Source organism: Clinocottus analis, unplaced genomic scaffold (assembly GCF_023055335.1).
Source record: "Clinocottus analis isolate CAN_PGR_092001 unplaced genomic scaffold, fCliAna1.0.p SCAF_11, whole genome shotgun sequence".
NCBI classification, from domain to species: domain Eukaryota; kingdom Metazoa; phylum Chordata; class Actinopteri; order Perciformes; family Cottidae; genus Clinocottus; species Clinocottus analis.
Window position 1 is genome coordinate 7,106,757 of NW_027175832.1, and position 14,423 is coordinate 7,121,179.

Sequence of the window (14,423 nt, forward strand, 5' to 3'; positions counted from 1 at the left end):
ATCCATCATTAATGTGAGATGTCAAAGTAAGGCCAGGAAGTCAATTAGAATGGATGTTTTTCTCATTTCTCTGTCTCATGTTCACTGGCGAATGAAGGCAACAAACAGATACCCAGCTCCTCAGTCTCAAATGGAAGAAATCATAGACATGATGTGAAACCCTGACCCGCACAAACCCCTGGAGACGGGTCGGGTGTCAGATCCACCGCCCTCAATGGTCCCCCCCTCCTTCAACTGATTCTGTATTCACCCCAAAATCCCTTAAGAATTTGGGGTCCCTAGTTGTAACCTTTTACCCTTTTAGGAGTAAAATCAAATTAGGGAGAATTATACTTTATTCACATAGGCATGGAATATGAAACTGTAATATATAATGTGACAACCAACACTGCCTGTTCTGCCTCTGACAGAGATGTGAGTAAACACAACTCTCACTACAATAAAAGAATAGGATATTTTACTCACTGCTCATTCAGGTCAAAACCCATAAATGTGATTGAAACAAACTTTTTCTTTTTTTTACATGCTAGGAAATACGAGCAAGCTTGTTCCATGTGGTCAGAAGAAGGGGTGGATTTGAGCGTGCAAGCCGTCAGGCCTTCTTTCCAGTCAGCAGCGTCTGTCAGCTCTGCCACTGTTCTGTCTAATAAAGCAGCTCTGTCGACCGGTCGGGTTTCCTGCCTGAAGGCTCCCTTGCCAAATAACAGAGACTTTGAAGAAAAAGAGAATTCTCAGGCTACACGGCTTCTCTTTGTGCTCTCATCTCTCTATCAGATCCCAGTTTTGTGCTCAATTAGCGAATCTTGCACAGTGCCTTTTATTTAGCTCTCAGAGAGGCAAAAGTGACTTATTTGCATTGCTGTTTTTCTTTAAAAAAAGAAGAGAAAATAATTAAACTTAGCAAAGGCAAGATCCAAGTCAGATAACCCATCAGGATTTCAATTCAAATGTGAGAGGCACAAATACACACCGAAGCGAGGGCAGACTTTGTGTATTCTGTCCAGAGGGTATTGATTCAACGGCAGCAGAATGATGCTTATTCACGTTGTCTGTGTTTTGTTGTTATCTTTCTGTCCCAGGTGCAAGTGTAACCTGCATGCCAACAGCTGTGTGTTTGACAAGGGGAAGCTGGGCTGTGAGTGTGAGCACAACACCACGGGGCCAGACTGCAGCCGCTGTAAGAGGCACTACCACGGAAGAGCCTGGAGTGTGGGCTCCTACCTCCCTATACCCAAGGGAACAGCAAATATATGTAAGTAGATCAGTATTTCTTATGTTTGAAAGATGAAGAGTGACCATGCAGACTGTTTGTGCTGCTAGTGACACCATTTCCAGTCTGGCTATAGCAGACACTGGTGTCTGATAGAATAAAGTACCTCTTTAATATATCAACTTCTGGGCCACAGCTCTCTGAATGTTTCTTTATTTTTTTTTATAATGACATAACAAATATGTTTTCTTTTTGGTGCTGAACTTAAAAAACCTCTTACAGTGCAAAAAATGTGTGATTTATATTGTAAAGTAAATATTGTAAAGACAGCAAAGCTTGAATAAATGCCTCGTGGTTGTATGCCTCATTCAACCATCATGTTATCTAATTAAAGATTTGTGTTTTCTTGAATTGTGTCCAAAAAGATGTTTTGTGAGGTCAAAGAGACCTTTGACCAGTTCAATAGGTTCGTGTCAAATTTGAAGAAATCCCTCAAGGGATTCCCGTGATGTTGCGCTCACGGAAATGGGATGGACGTGAGGTCACAGTGACCTCGACCTTTAACCACAAAAATCTAATCAAGTTCATCCTTGAGTCCCAGTGGATGTTTGCGTCCAATTCTCATTCATGAGAATGTGACAGACGGACATCCTCAAAACATAACGCCTCCAGCCACTGCTGGCTCTGGTGCAGAGGCGTGAAAATAACTTTGGCCATTTGTTCAAACTCTTGATGTCAAACACTCTTCTCAATGTCTTCTGTCTCTACCAACTCAGAAGCAAAGATGAAACTAACGGGACAATATTCTACTCGTAAAATCTCTTTAAGTCTGTTAAGAAATGAAGTGAGATAAATATTTGCTTTGCATCATTTGCATGGATTTGACCGACAGACCATGTGACCGAAAACAGACAATTTACAAACTGTACAGACTTAGCTCGAAGCTAGATAGCAGCAAACGCACAGCTTGTGACTGTTGGAGTGTGTCTGCGTTTAGCTCGGCCGTCTGGCCATCCACTGACTCCTCGTTGATCATTTTTGACCCCTTTCATCTCCTCGCATCCAAAGCCCAAGCCCATCCTTCAGCAGGCACAGGGTTTTCAGTAAGACGGTAAGATGCAAAAAGAGGCTTGTAAGCAAACCTTCAGCTCACATTATTTTGTAAAACAGCTGATTTTAGCTGTCTAAATGTAACCTATAATATATGTAAACCATAAAGATGAGTCATTTTCAGAATGCAGTGATGACAAATGACCAATTATGTTATTTAGATATGGGCACTTGTTGAGTGCCCATATCTGGGGTCTGTTTTCTATCTGGTTTGTTTTCTGTGGACTTAATAATTGATCTTGGTGTCTTGGTGTTTTATTTATTCAGTAAGTGAACATAACTCCCTTCCAATACATTAGCATTAAATGTACTTTGTATGACCTAATGCTTGATATTTTTCTGCCTGTTCACATGGTAGTTCTGGGGCAGAAGGTGCTCCTTTGCATTATCCCCATTATAATCTTGGATGGGAGTTGAGTCACATTTATCAAATCCCATGCCTGAGGCAGGGGGCTCATTGCCTCAATAAATCTAATAGAGCCACTCAGGGATGTGGTGGATGACCAGGCGAGGCCAGATGGTGGAAGATCTAGCCCTCTGTTCCTCCATTCACACTAATTCAGCATTCAGTCACAAGCTCTCATGGCAGCAGTCTGCTGGGATTGACAGCAGTTTTTGAGGATTTTTTTTCCGATGCTCAGTTCGATTGTTTGACTTGAATTATCAGAAATGATGTGATATTTATTCACATATTTGTCAGTACCGTAAAAGTCGGGTTACAAGCCGCTCCTACCTTCGTTGGGTGCCCCCCCTTGTGACAAGCTAGCGTAGCTGCTAGCTCCCTGCTGCTGCTGCTGCTACTGTCCGCATCCCTGCTGCCCGAGACAGGTGTTGAGCCGTGCCTGGTCCCACTACCTTCGGTGGTTGTCGGGGAGCAAGCGGTGAGCTAGCGGAGAACTAGCAGCAGCCCTAGCTGGCAACAGCGGGGAGCTAGCGGGGACACCCACCAAAGACAGTAACGGCTTGTAACCCAACATGTACGGTAACAGTGCATTTCCTTGCTCTTCTATGGTCTGTTTCTTGATGATGACTTAGTATTACACTGTCATTTGTATGATTCTTATGTGTGTTATTACTCTGTGGTTGTGTATGCATGTATGTGCACAAAACTGTGTGGGTGTGTGAAGCACATTTGATTGTGATTATGAGTTTGTTTTGGGGAACGTCTGTGAACTCTAAGGAGATATTGCTGGATTTACCCCGGCGCCTCTTCTGTTATGAGTCTCCCTGCAGTGTGGCGCTCACTGTGAGATTGACAGGCCGTTATTAAAATATCCAACACTTGGCCGCATCTGTGCTGAACTGATGAAACCAAGGTCTAGCCATATCAAAAGCAATATTAGCACTTGTTTGGCAGTGGCATAAAATGCAATAAAGTCACACATGAAAGTGACGTAACAATATTGGTCCCTCAGGTGTTGAATGAACACATTTTTGTCTTAAATTATTCTTATTTCTCTCATAAATAAAACCCAGGCCTCGTAACATGCCTTTAACCATTATGTGAAGCTCATATTTCCTATGAGGTTATTAAACATACAGGCCTTGTATCAAGACAAATATGCTGAACGTGCAAAATGTAATTATACCCTAATAGCTTTCATCTGTCATCAAGTCTTCCTCTTTAATCGTGGAAGTCATTTATCTCACAGGTAGGAGCAGGGCGAGGTCTATTACATATTCATATCCTTGCACATGCAGATATATGGACATACATGACCCTTCATCTGATAAATTAGAGCCCAAAATGGAGCTCTGCGTTGTTATGGGCCATAGCTGTCAGCAGCACAGTGACTGAGAATGATTCAAATTCAAGGCTTCCCAAAAAAGGAGGAGAAAAATCTCTAAGTAGCCTGGAGAGCCGGAGAGGAATCACTTCAAGAATTATGTTGACAGTCCACTTTGCAGAAAGCGTCAACTCATCTGGTGTTCAAAAGCCGGTTCGCAGGTTAAGAGGAGTTGGGGCTGAGAGTTTGATCAGACTGTAGAATGTGCTTTGGCTTCAAAGAGCAATATTGCTTGCCCTTCATTTCCCACACATAACAACTATTTGTTAGGAATTGCCATTTGCTTGCTTTCTTGCAAATAGCAGCTAAGATCTGTGCTTTTCCTGTTGCCTTAGTGCTGTGACGGACCACGCTGGGAATGAAGTGATGATTAAAGTACAAAAAATATGAAACCCCACTGAAACATAATCACAGAAGGACAAAGTGATAAAGCATGAGAAAATTATCAGAAGTAGCGCTAATTGTGGGGTAGGAATTCCCTGCTGATTACATTACCGTAACACAAAGATGGTGAATCCACAGCCAGATACTGATAACACAAAGGCTTTGGGACAAAGCCTGCAACAGGGTTGGCAACGTCAGCTCCAGCTCACAGGGTTTCAATGCTTGGAAATGTAATTATTTTTTTAGCTTATTGTCTTCAATTTACAGTCAATCATAGGCAAATGTTTCAGCATCTGTGCTATTCTTACGTTTCTTTGATTGGCTGTATCTCCGCTTTCCATAAACTGATAATAACAAAAACCTGACAATCAAAGTAGATATGACTGGTTTGATTCAAAGATTTGTTGATTTAAAGATGACACAGAACATTGCTAAAAGCTAAGAGCGGACAAGCTAAGAGAAGACAAGCTGTCCAACACAAGTTTATTTGAAACAATGCTGATGAAAAGACTTTTTTTGCTCCTAGATTTTTGATTCTGTTGACATTTTGTCATTGGCAGACCTGTTATTATCATCAGAAGTAGGCGGGTGTTGGACCATGCGGTGGTCGGGTTCTCTGCAGAGCCGTGGCCGCTGTTAATCAGCGGGCACAGAGGAGATCAATTTGATAAGTGTTAGTGGGCTTTGAATTATTCAAGAAAAAAGAATGATGTTTTCTCTTGCAGTGAAGTTTGAAGAGTTGCATTACATGAGTCCATGCTTTGATGAAACACTGTTTCTTTGCTCTCTACGCAGGTATCCCCAGTAATCACGGACCAGTGCGTAAGTTGATCAAACTTTTTCAATTGGCATGATGATTAAATTCTTCCTCCCTCAATGATGACTAACTCTCATCTGACTGATGACGTTGGTGTGAGAAATTGTTCTGTACATTACCATTATCATTCATCAGTATGTTTTTCAAGGCGTTGAAGAGGAATTGCATTTTATTATCCCACTTTTATGATTACTTTGCATGGTTTAAAACATACTTTCTCCAATGCAGTTGTCGTGAAAGTTATTCCTGGAAGACTTTAAATATATAATAAACTAGTACTAGTTTTCTTATACCATTGAAACATTATCCATTTGCTTTAAGAAAACAAAATATATGTATATTTTATTACAAATCATATCTACTTATATTCATGCATACATTTCTACTAATAGTTTTGCAAAACATGCTATTTTGTTGGCTATTTTGTAAATGTAAACCTGCCTTTTGTGGAAATTATTGGCTGGTTTTCATATATTTTCATATATTTCCATAAATCCATGAGTAACTTAATGACCATGGGGCTTTGTAAACATTGTGTTCATTTGTATACTGTACAGAAATGAATCCTTTTCAGGCATCCGTTGCTTTAAAAGGAGGAAATACCATAAAACCCTAAGCATGCTTTGCACAATGGTCAGCAGTGATATAACGTGTACAATACAGTAGATAATAAGCAAAAACATAAAACAATATAGTATGATTTAAGATTAAATGACTCACTTGACTCACTGCATGTTTGGGCCAATGAATCAGCAGGCACTATACATAATTATTCTCTCCCTTCCACACTAGAATATTTGCTCCAAGTTGGTTTTAACAGAAAGATATTTGCCCAAAGCCAGAGAAAAGAAAAACATTTTTCATGAAGACATAGCTCCCACCATGCATCCGTAAGCATGTTGATGCCTGAAGGCAACGCCTCATACTGGATATTAAGCTTCCATATGTACATGTCTCTGCCTTTGTCTTGTGAAAGATTCACTCATTTAAGCTGCATGCACACAATTTTACATGAGTCCCTTTACTACCCCAAAACACGTGGCAGAAACTCTCCAATCATTTTGAGGCAAACCAGCCGAGATAACTCAGATTACGGTGTACACAAATACAAAATAATAATCTATGCATGCTGTCCCTGTGCTTTAACTACATAACAGCATGAAAAAGATGACACATCAGTGTAATATATAACCTTTCCCATCTTTACACAGATCGAGCAAATGCTTCATCTCTTGGTGTTGCAAATCGTAACCAAGGTAGGCTTATAGGCTTTGTAACTTCAGCATGACACTAACAATACATAAAAAGTACTGACTGCTTATTGATTGGCAATTAGCACAACAACAAAAAGTGTAATGTAGAATTTGCAAATAGGTTGTTTCCCCAGAGCCGAGGTGCTTTCATCTTGCATGCACACAAACACGCACTGGTCCTTACAAGGCAGACTTTCTGTTGTGAGAATACTATAGGGAATGGACCACATGCCTCATGATCACCAGGTCCACAGCCTCCTAACCCCTTTGATCATGCCCTCTTTTTAATTACCAAGAATGCTCTCTGGGGGTGCACCCTCTATGCCATGTTCACAAGGAAAAAAAAAAGGATAGAGGCGGAGGAGAGGGAAGGAGAGAAGAGGCTTCAGGGGGGTTTATGTAGATTGATCTGGAGCCATCTCCGGCTAATCCTCAAACCCAGATATCCTGTGTAGTGAGAGTTAAGTTGCATCTGCACCACTGCTCTCACAGCCGGGAGAGAGAGAAAATGAAAGAGGACTTTCAGGATTTCCACGATACGAGACGGGGTGTTTCCTTCACCTCTCTGGATTCACAAAGCTGGGAACGATGTGCACCTATAAAAATAATCTTAGCTGCAGTCAGAGGTGAGAAGAAACAGTTACTGCACAGATGTGGATTACAAACAATTCTGCTTTTCTGTGTAATCTGCATCTTTTCTATATAAAGTGTCACAATATAGTATCAATATGATCTATAACAAATGAAATGACAAGCTTTTAAATGTACATGTACTCCATGTTGTACATTCTGCACTCCTGATGCTGAATGACCCACAGCATCAAAGAGAGGCGACATTGCATACCGCAACATCTGTGTCTCTGAAATAAACTTCAAATAATTAAAGTTCAATGCTCTTCAAATTTCCCAGTCAAGTAATCATTACATACGTGAAGCAGTGTGGACTTAAATAAAGGATATTCTGTAAGTGTTTTTAAACAATCTTAAAAAGAAGCAACATTTCAAAAAGAACAATTCAGGCATTTTGGGAAATATGCTTCACTTAGCATAAAGACTGAACTTTATTTGACAATATGTCAAACAGCAACTCTAAACCTATTTAAGAAACGTGTTGGGTCTTATTTCTTGACAAAAAAAAACAGAACCAGCAGAAACTGCAACTCTCTGCATCCAGCTGCTGTTTTCCAATAAATAGTTATGACATGAAGCTCCCCATTAAACTACAACTTCTCATTTTTTACATTTTGTTTTGTGTACCAATTAAACAAACAAATTCAACTAAATGCGTGAGCTTTATTTGTGCTGGTCGGCGTATTTCTCAAACGAGCCTGCTTCCACTGTGTGCTACGCTAAGCTAACAGGCTGCTGGTGGTGGCGTCACATTGTTTGCATGAGTGTGGCTCTTCTCCAACTCTCAAAGAGAAAGAGAACACTTCCCCTTGTTTAACTATTCCTTCAATGGCATTTTCTTATCTTCCTATTCTGACTTGACAAGCATTCAAAAGAGGCGTGTTGTGCCTTTAGATGCAGTTTTGTATCACTGACACTGTCGAGTGCTACTCTGCAGCTGCCAACTTATATTGAACTTTGGAGCCTTAAAATTTGACTAATGATGAAGCTTTCATGTTAATGTGATAACGGGAAGGCATGGCTGAATGCCGGTTTCAGCTTACCCTGACACCATGGAAAAAACACATTGATCCAATCTAATAGAAGCAAAACAAACTCTCAAAGCATATAATTAGCAGATCCTGTGTCTGAAAACTGTCTCCAGTTATAGTTAATTGCGCTGGTGAATTATAAAGTTTGAAATATTAATAGAATCACTGTGAAGAACCATAGTATAAACAGCTACCATATATCCCCTGTATGTAATTAAATGGATGCTTTCCTTGGAAATAAAATTAAAGTTGTATGCTTCCGCCAACTAGTCAAGTTGAAATTAGCATCCATGGCTGTCCTAAATATCATCACCTCATCGTGTTATCCTATTAGACACTGGTGTGAAATTACACATAACAAGACTGGATATTCAGAACTTATTTCTATGACATACGAAATAGATCTTCCACAAAACACTGTTATCTCAGAGTACCGAGGAGATCAAGAGTTCTGATTATGACCAATTATGATTATGAGAATGATACTCAATTCACAGCTGCATGCCAAATCGGGTACTTGGTGGCCCGCTGACCTTTTTGTAGTTCACAATGAAAATATGTTGAATCACAATGTGATGATTCTTAAAAAGATTTGGGGTACTATCAAATATGAAGCGTGCAAAAAAACCACATCAAAATAGACTAGAGCTGGTTTATGAATAAAAAGTCTAAGAGAGGTTCGACTCGGTCCCACCAACAGCGGTTTGGGTCGAACCCTCAATGTCTGTACGGTTTATTAACTGACCCATGCCATCCTGTTATTTATCAAAAGTGTTCCCCGGGAAAAGCAAGTTGAGGAAATCTGCTTTTCGACAAAGCCAGACTGCTCGAGAAAAGCAAATATGTCCAATACCTCAGTATCATAGTTGATTAAATGTGCTCTAATTCACAACATAATCCAGTCTGTGGTGTGGAACAGAATGTGTCACAGCACGACAAGACAAAATCACATTTGAAAAAACTGACCTTTCAATGCCATTATGTTTCTAGTCACACAAGCAGCAATATGAAATTTAATTCAGCTCTTGGTCCATCCTGTCCATCCCCGTTGTGTTGTTGCTGTGGGGACTTTTCTCAATGTTGCTTCGTGCAACACCAAGGCCCAAGGATAGATCTGTCACAACAGTTATCCTGCTAAAATGTCACACATCTGACGGAAGTGCGAGGTGCTCGTATGTCCCAGAGAGAATCCGCCGGTGCTTAGCCTGGACTCAAATTGTTGCTTTCTCACTTGCTGCCACCACAAGTCGAAGACGGTGTCAAACAGGGCCAGTTTGTCGACACCCCGATATAAAGATAGTTATATGAAAGGAAGAAAAAATTCAAACAGCAGGATTTTTTCGTTTTTCATGAAATTGATTATTTAAAGGAGCACTCTTATTCAAATTCTGATCTTATTTAATCTCTCTCTTTCTGTTTCTCCACATTTTTTCATGAAATAGTTCTCACATTTTAGTTTTCATTCAAAAATGTAAATGTTTAAATTGAATTTATTTTACTCTGAAGATCTAAGATCGCTAATTTGTCTCACTGTGTTGGGTTAAGGCTTTCACAGAGATGTTCATCTCATCTAAAATGCATAGTAATAGATAATAAATCTTACAAACTGTATTAATTCCTATATACCCCGCCACTATGTGAGCTTTTTCCTGAGCGACAGAGAATAATTGACTCATTTGTCTTTGTGTTGTGTCGTGACAGCAGGGCCCTGTGGCTCCACGAAGACACTGCAGGCTTAAGTCTCGGCCTCTGCAAACTAATTGGGCTGCAGATGCTTTTAGAAAGACGATGGCCCTGAGGGTCTGCTGGAGGACACAGAGATTATCCTTTGGCCGCAGGAAACAAAGTTAACGTGTAGACTAGACAATGGAGACTCGGGACGATCCCATGCTATTTTTTGACCAAAACACAGAGAGCAGGTGTTTTCAATTCGCTGTGAAATAGGAACACTGCTTTGAAATGGCTGGTTGGGGTGTAGCCAGAAGGCCATTAAATGCACTGAGGACAGGAGAGCAGCTCACCGTCATTCAGGAATCCATTTGTATGCATGCAAAGTTCAAGTACAGACAATTTTGCGCGAGTAAGCTGTTCATTTGTTGGGCATGATTGGACTGACTAGAAGTCTTAATCCAGTCAAACTTGGACCAAGACTGTCAGGGCCTGAGACATATTTTGGCTGGGCTTAGAGGAATACTTCACACAAAATGACTATTCGTATATCAATTACTCGAATACTTTGAATTCTTGAAGAAAACTTAGTTTTTCTCGCTTGCCTCCACACTGAACGAAGAATCCAACTCAGTCTCATGCATCCAGGTTCATGATAACTTATTCTTATATAAGGTCAAAATTTTAAGGTAAGACCTTAATATTTAAAACACTCCTGAATTACCAGGCCCATGCTTGCACAGCGTTCTACTAAATCCATCAAGACTTTTCTTTATTTTTATTCTTCATTTGTTGTGGAGGTATGTGGAAAAAAAGTTTCTTCAAGAATTCCAGAGAGCACGGGGAGAGTAACTGATATACAAACGGTAATGTTGTAGTATTCCTTTAAGCTTGTATCGCATGTGTTTGGGTCAGGTTTGATTATAAACATTGCAATTAAAGTTTTATCAAACCAGCAATAACTGCTTATTGGCATGGGATCAGTGGAAACACACAATGCTGACATATTTTAACATTTTAAATTGGTGATGCAAACAGTTGTTTATTTACACATCCCACTGACACAATAATGTTAACATTTATCTGATAGGAGCTGAAAGACACTTAAATCTCCATAGAGCTGAAGGTACTACATGGTTGATTATGTAATTTAACCTATTGCTGTCCAAAAATATATATATTGATTATAGCAACTTCAATTATTAAATCCTACCTTGAATCACGAGGTAATTGCAAAATATGTGCTCAAAATATTGTCCTTTGTGCTAAATCTTCAGTACAGAAACAGTCAGTTCTCATGACAGCCTCTAATACATCCAATAATAATAATATCATAATTATAACCCAACCCCTTTCACTGCTGCCTTTGATTATGAAAATCATATTTTTTAATGTATCCTTTGCCCTCTAAATTGACCTTAAATGTAAAGAAACAGCTTCTTCACGAGATGATCTGCAGAGCCGCGTCTGTTGTGTCTGTTTCATCTAAACATAAATAGTATGATGTCATATTTCCAGCATTGATTGGAGTTGTGTGGATAAAAACTTGTAATCTATCGAAAACATCAATTGTAAATGTCAGGTTTTCTTGTCAGTCTCTGACTCAAAGAGCTGTGGCTTCTTGCCAGACTCATTACTTTTGCACCAGTGTTCAACAATCACACAGAGAGAAATCTATCACGCAGCGCAGCCCCAAGACCTGCTGCATTTTAAGTAAGGAGTTTGATTGACTGTTCCACTGTTGGAGCTGCTTTATATCTGCTCTTATAAGGCAATGATTATCAAGCTGCCTATAAAAATATACAAACAGTTTAACACAACAAGGCGGTCAGACCAAATCTCTCAGGGTTTCTGAAAGTAGAGGCAGGCGAGGTGAGGAAAGAGTCATTCACAGCACTTCATCCAAGAATTATCGAAAATCCCATGTTGGTGATGAAAGCCCTCGTTCCACACACAGGTGGACTTTCCATTTAAAGCACATGACAGCAGTAGTGTCTGTGTAAAGGGGATCTTATTAAGTTAAATGCAATACAAATCCCTTTTTAATCAGTTTTGGCAGGAGCAATGATGAGGCTGTTTGTTGCGTTTATGCTGATGCATGAGCCACATTACAGAAAACCCCAAATGTGATTAGTATTTATGCAAGTAAAGATATCCAATTACACTGAAATCTCTTGGCAAATATTACCTCTTCCGGGATTTCACCTCTGCCAGCCAGAGGCTTCCTGGAATAATTGAGTCGTGAGTTTTTGTCTGCAAATGTGAATATTGGTTTATGTACCATGTAGTCCGAAGCAATCTATATGAAAACTAAGAAATGTTTGGTGGCCACGGGAACAAGGATTTGACATACTTAACACCTAAGTCCTCTTACAGGAATTGTATTGTTTGCTGTAAGGTTAACCATAGATAATAAAACTGAAACAATTGGTGAATTACTGGTACTGAAAAGGCTTATTTGCATATCAAAGGCAGTGGTGGTGCAGGTGGAGCCAGGTATCAATCCCCTGTGTTCTCATCGTTCTGTTCTTTGAGTCTTACTGTGCCAGAGGGAACACACAACGCATGCTCCTGTCCTGTTTCACCATACTCCAGCATCCTTTGATTCGCTAATCATTAATTTCACCTCCTCGCTGCCATGGTGCCGTGGTTTGTTTGCTCCTTTGTTTCTGCCTGGCTTATTCGTCCCTCTGGTGCTCCTAAAATAACCACAAATCCATGAAACGTCTGTGTGTGTTCTTTTGTAATAAACAATCATTCATGGAAAAGGCTTGTCACCGGCTGTAGGCTGCATTCTAGTATATTCATACAGTATGTGGCCTGGTTATCCGTCTCCTCGTCCTCTGCCCACTCCTCCACTGAAGTCCTTGGCTTCACCCTCCCTAATGTGTCAGCTGTGCTCTAAGGACACAGAGCGATGCAGACAGGACAAGAAGAGGCAGCTTGTGCCCTGTGAACTTGCCTGTTTATGTTCTCTGCTGCCCTATCACTGAGTGATCTATTAATCACCCCTTCCTGTCTCCCCTGCCCTTTTTGCTTTGTCTCCGCAGCTCGGGTGTGTGACAACGCGATGCTGCGCTGTCAGAACGGGGGCTCTTGCCACCACCATCAGCGTTGCCATTGTTCCCCCGGCTTCACGGGCGTCCTGTGCGAGAGAGCTCGCTGCCAGGGCCCCGGGGAGTGTGATGACCAATTGTCAGGACGGGCCTCCTTCCATCATCCCCCTATCAGCCGCCAGCTCGCTCTTACCCTTGTAGTGCTCCCGCTATCGATTGTTTCCCTTTGCTGAGAGACCTGAACGGCCTCCCATCCTTAACCAAAACCCTGAGACCACATGTGTTGAGAATGAACTCTCAACCTTAAGGACGTAAGAGGACAAAGGATGTGTGGACACTGTGCTCAGCATATATTATAAGTAACTCTTTTGTATATCGAAGGCCACAGTGGTGGAAGACTGATTGGCTATACTGAATGCTAGATGGATTTGTGAAAGGCTCACTGCTGTCTTATAATGTCACAGAGGAAGCGGTTGGAGCCCTCCTTTTGTGATTATGTCATCGACTGATACTTTATTAACTGCAGACTGGAGACTCAGACGGAGCAATCAACACTCTGAGAGCAAACTGTACAAAACTAGACACATGATTTCTAAGTATCATCTGAACTTATAAAAAAAAAAAAGAAATGTGGACGGGAGACATCTTAAAACATCTTGCCTCCTTCTTCTCTCCTTTCCTCACTCGTCCCTTTTTCCCTCACCTTCTCCTCCCTGTGCTTTGGTGACTCTGGTGATTTTACTTTGCTAAAAGGGTGTCTGTTGTTTTGCCAAATGCTGCACATGTATTATTATCGAGCCCTTTGACAAGAACCAATCCAGTACTTTTTCTTTTTCAGAGGCTTTGTAGTCACGCTTGAGCTCACAAGTTGTAACATACTGTAACTGTATTTAATTTTTGTATAAAACAGATATTTTCATGACTAAGCAAAACAAAAATATGTATTACTTGTTTTCTATTGCTGCCGACCTGTCCTAGATGTGGACTACGAGTGCACACAGAGTTTGGTTGTATCATTGTTTTGCTTGTGTGGCACATGGTTCTCTTCATTTGAGAGCTGCTGTCGAAACTATGTTTACAGTACACACTTACACAATACACTTTCACCAAAGGGAAAAAGAAACACATGTCTTTGTCTTGTTGTTGAACCGTAGTCATTTTATTAAGTAGTAACATTTGAGACCAGATATATGGAGTGAAACAGTGTATTGTTTGTAGATACGTACAAGCCGATGACAATTGCTGAATGTCATTTTAAAGGGTTTTTGAAAGCTATAAATACCAATCGTTGACCTATTCACTGAAGCAACAGTTGCTGATAGCAATATATCAGTCAACAAATTAAGTCCTAGTTGTACAACTACAGTTGTTTTTTCCTAACGTGTTGTAACTATCCTTGTTGTGCTCATGAAACATGGGAGAATCAGAAGAATCTCAAGCCGAAAACCCATCTGCTTTATGTAAATTTACAAGAAGA

General features: G+C 40.4%; 1 protein-coding gene across 2 annotated transcripts in view; it reads left to right on the forward strand.

Moving 5' to 3' along the window:
• LOC137781925 (netrin-G1-like) overlaps nucleotides 1-14,423 on the forward strand; it is a 55,002-nt gene extending 40,579 nt beyond the window's left edge. The window contains exons 4-7 of one of the 2 annotated variants that reach the window (XM_068570950.1): nucleotides 1,080-1,252; nucleotides 5,287-5,313; nucleotides 6,520-6,564; nucleotides 12,941-14,423. In XM_068570950.1, the coding sequence (XP_068427051.1) occupies nucleotides 1,080-1,252; nucleotides 5,287-5,313; nucleotides 6,520-6,564; nucleotides 12,941-13,179 (484 nt within the window). In that variant the 3' untranslated portion in view covers nucleotides 13,180-14,423. The remainder of the gene's footprint in view (nucleotides 1-1,079; nucleotides 1,253-5,286; nucleotides 5,314-6,519; nucleotides 6,565-12,940) is intronic. The other variant, XM_068570951.1, reaches the window with a different exon arrangement.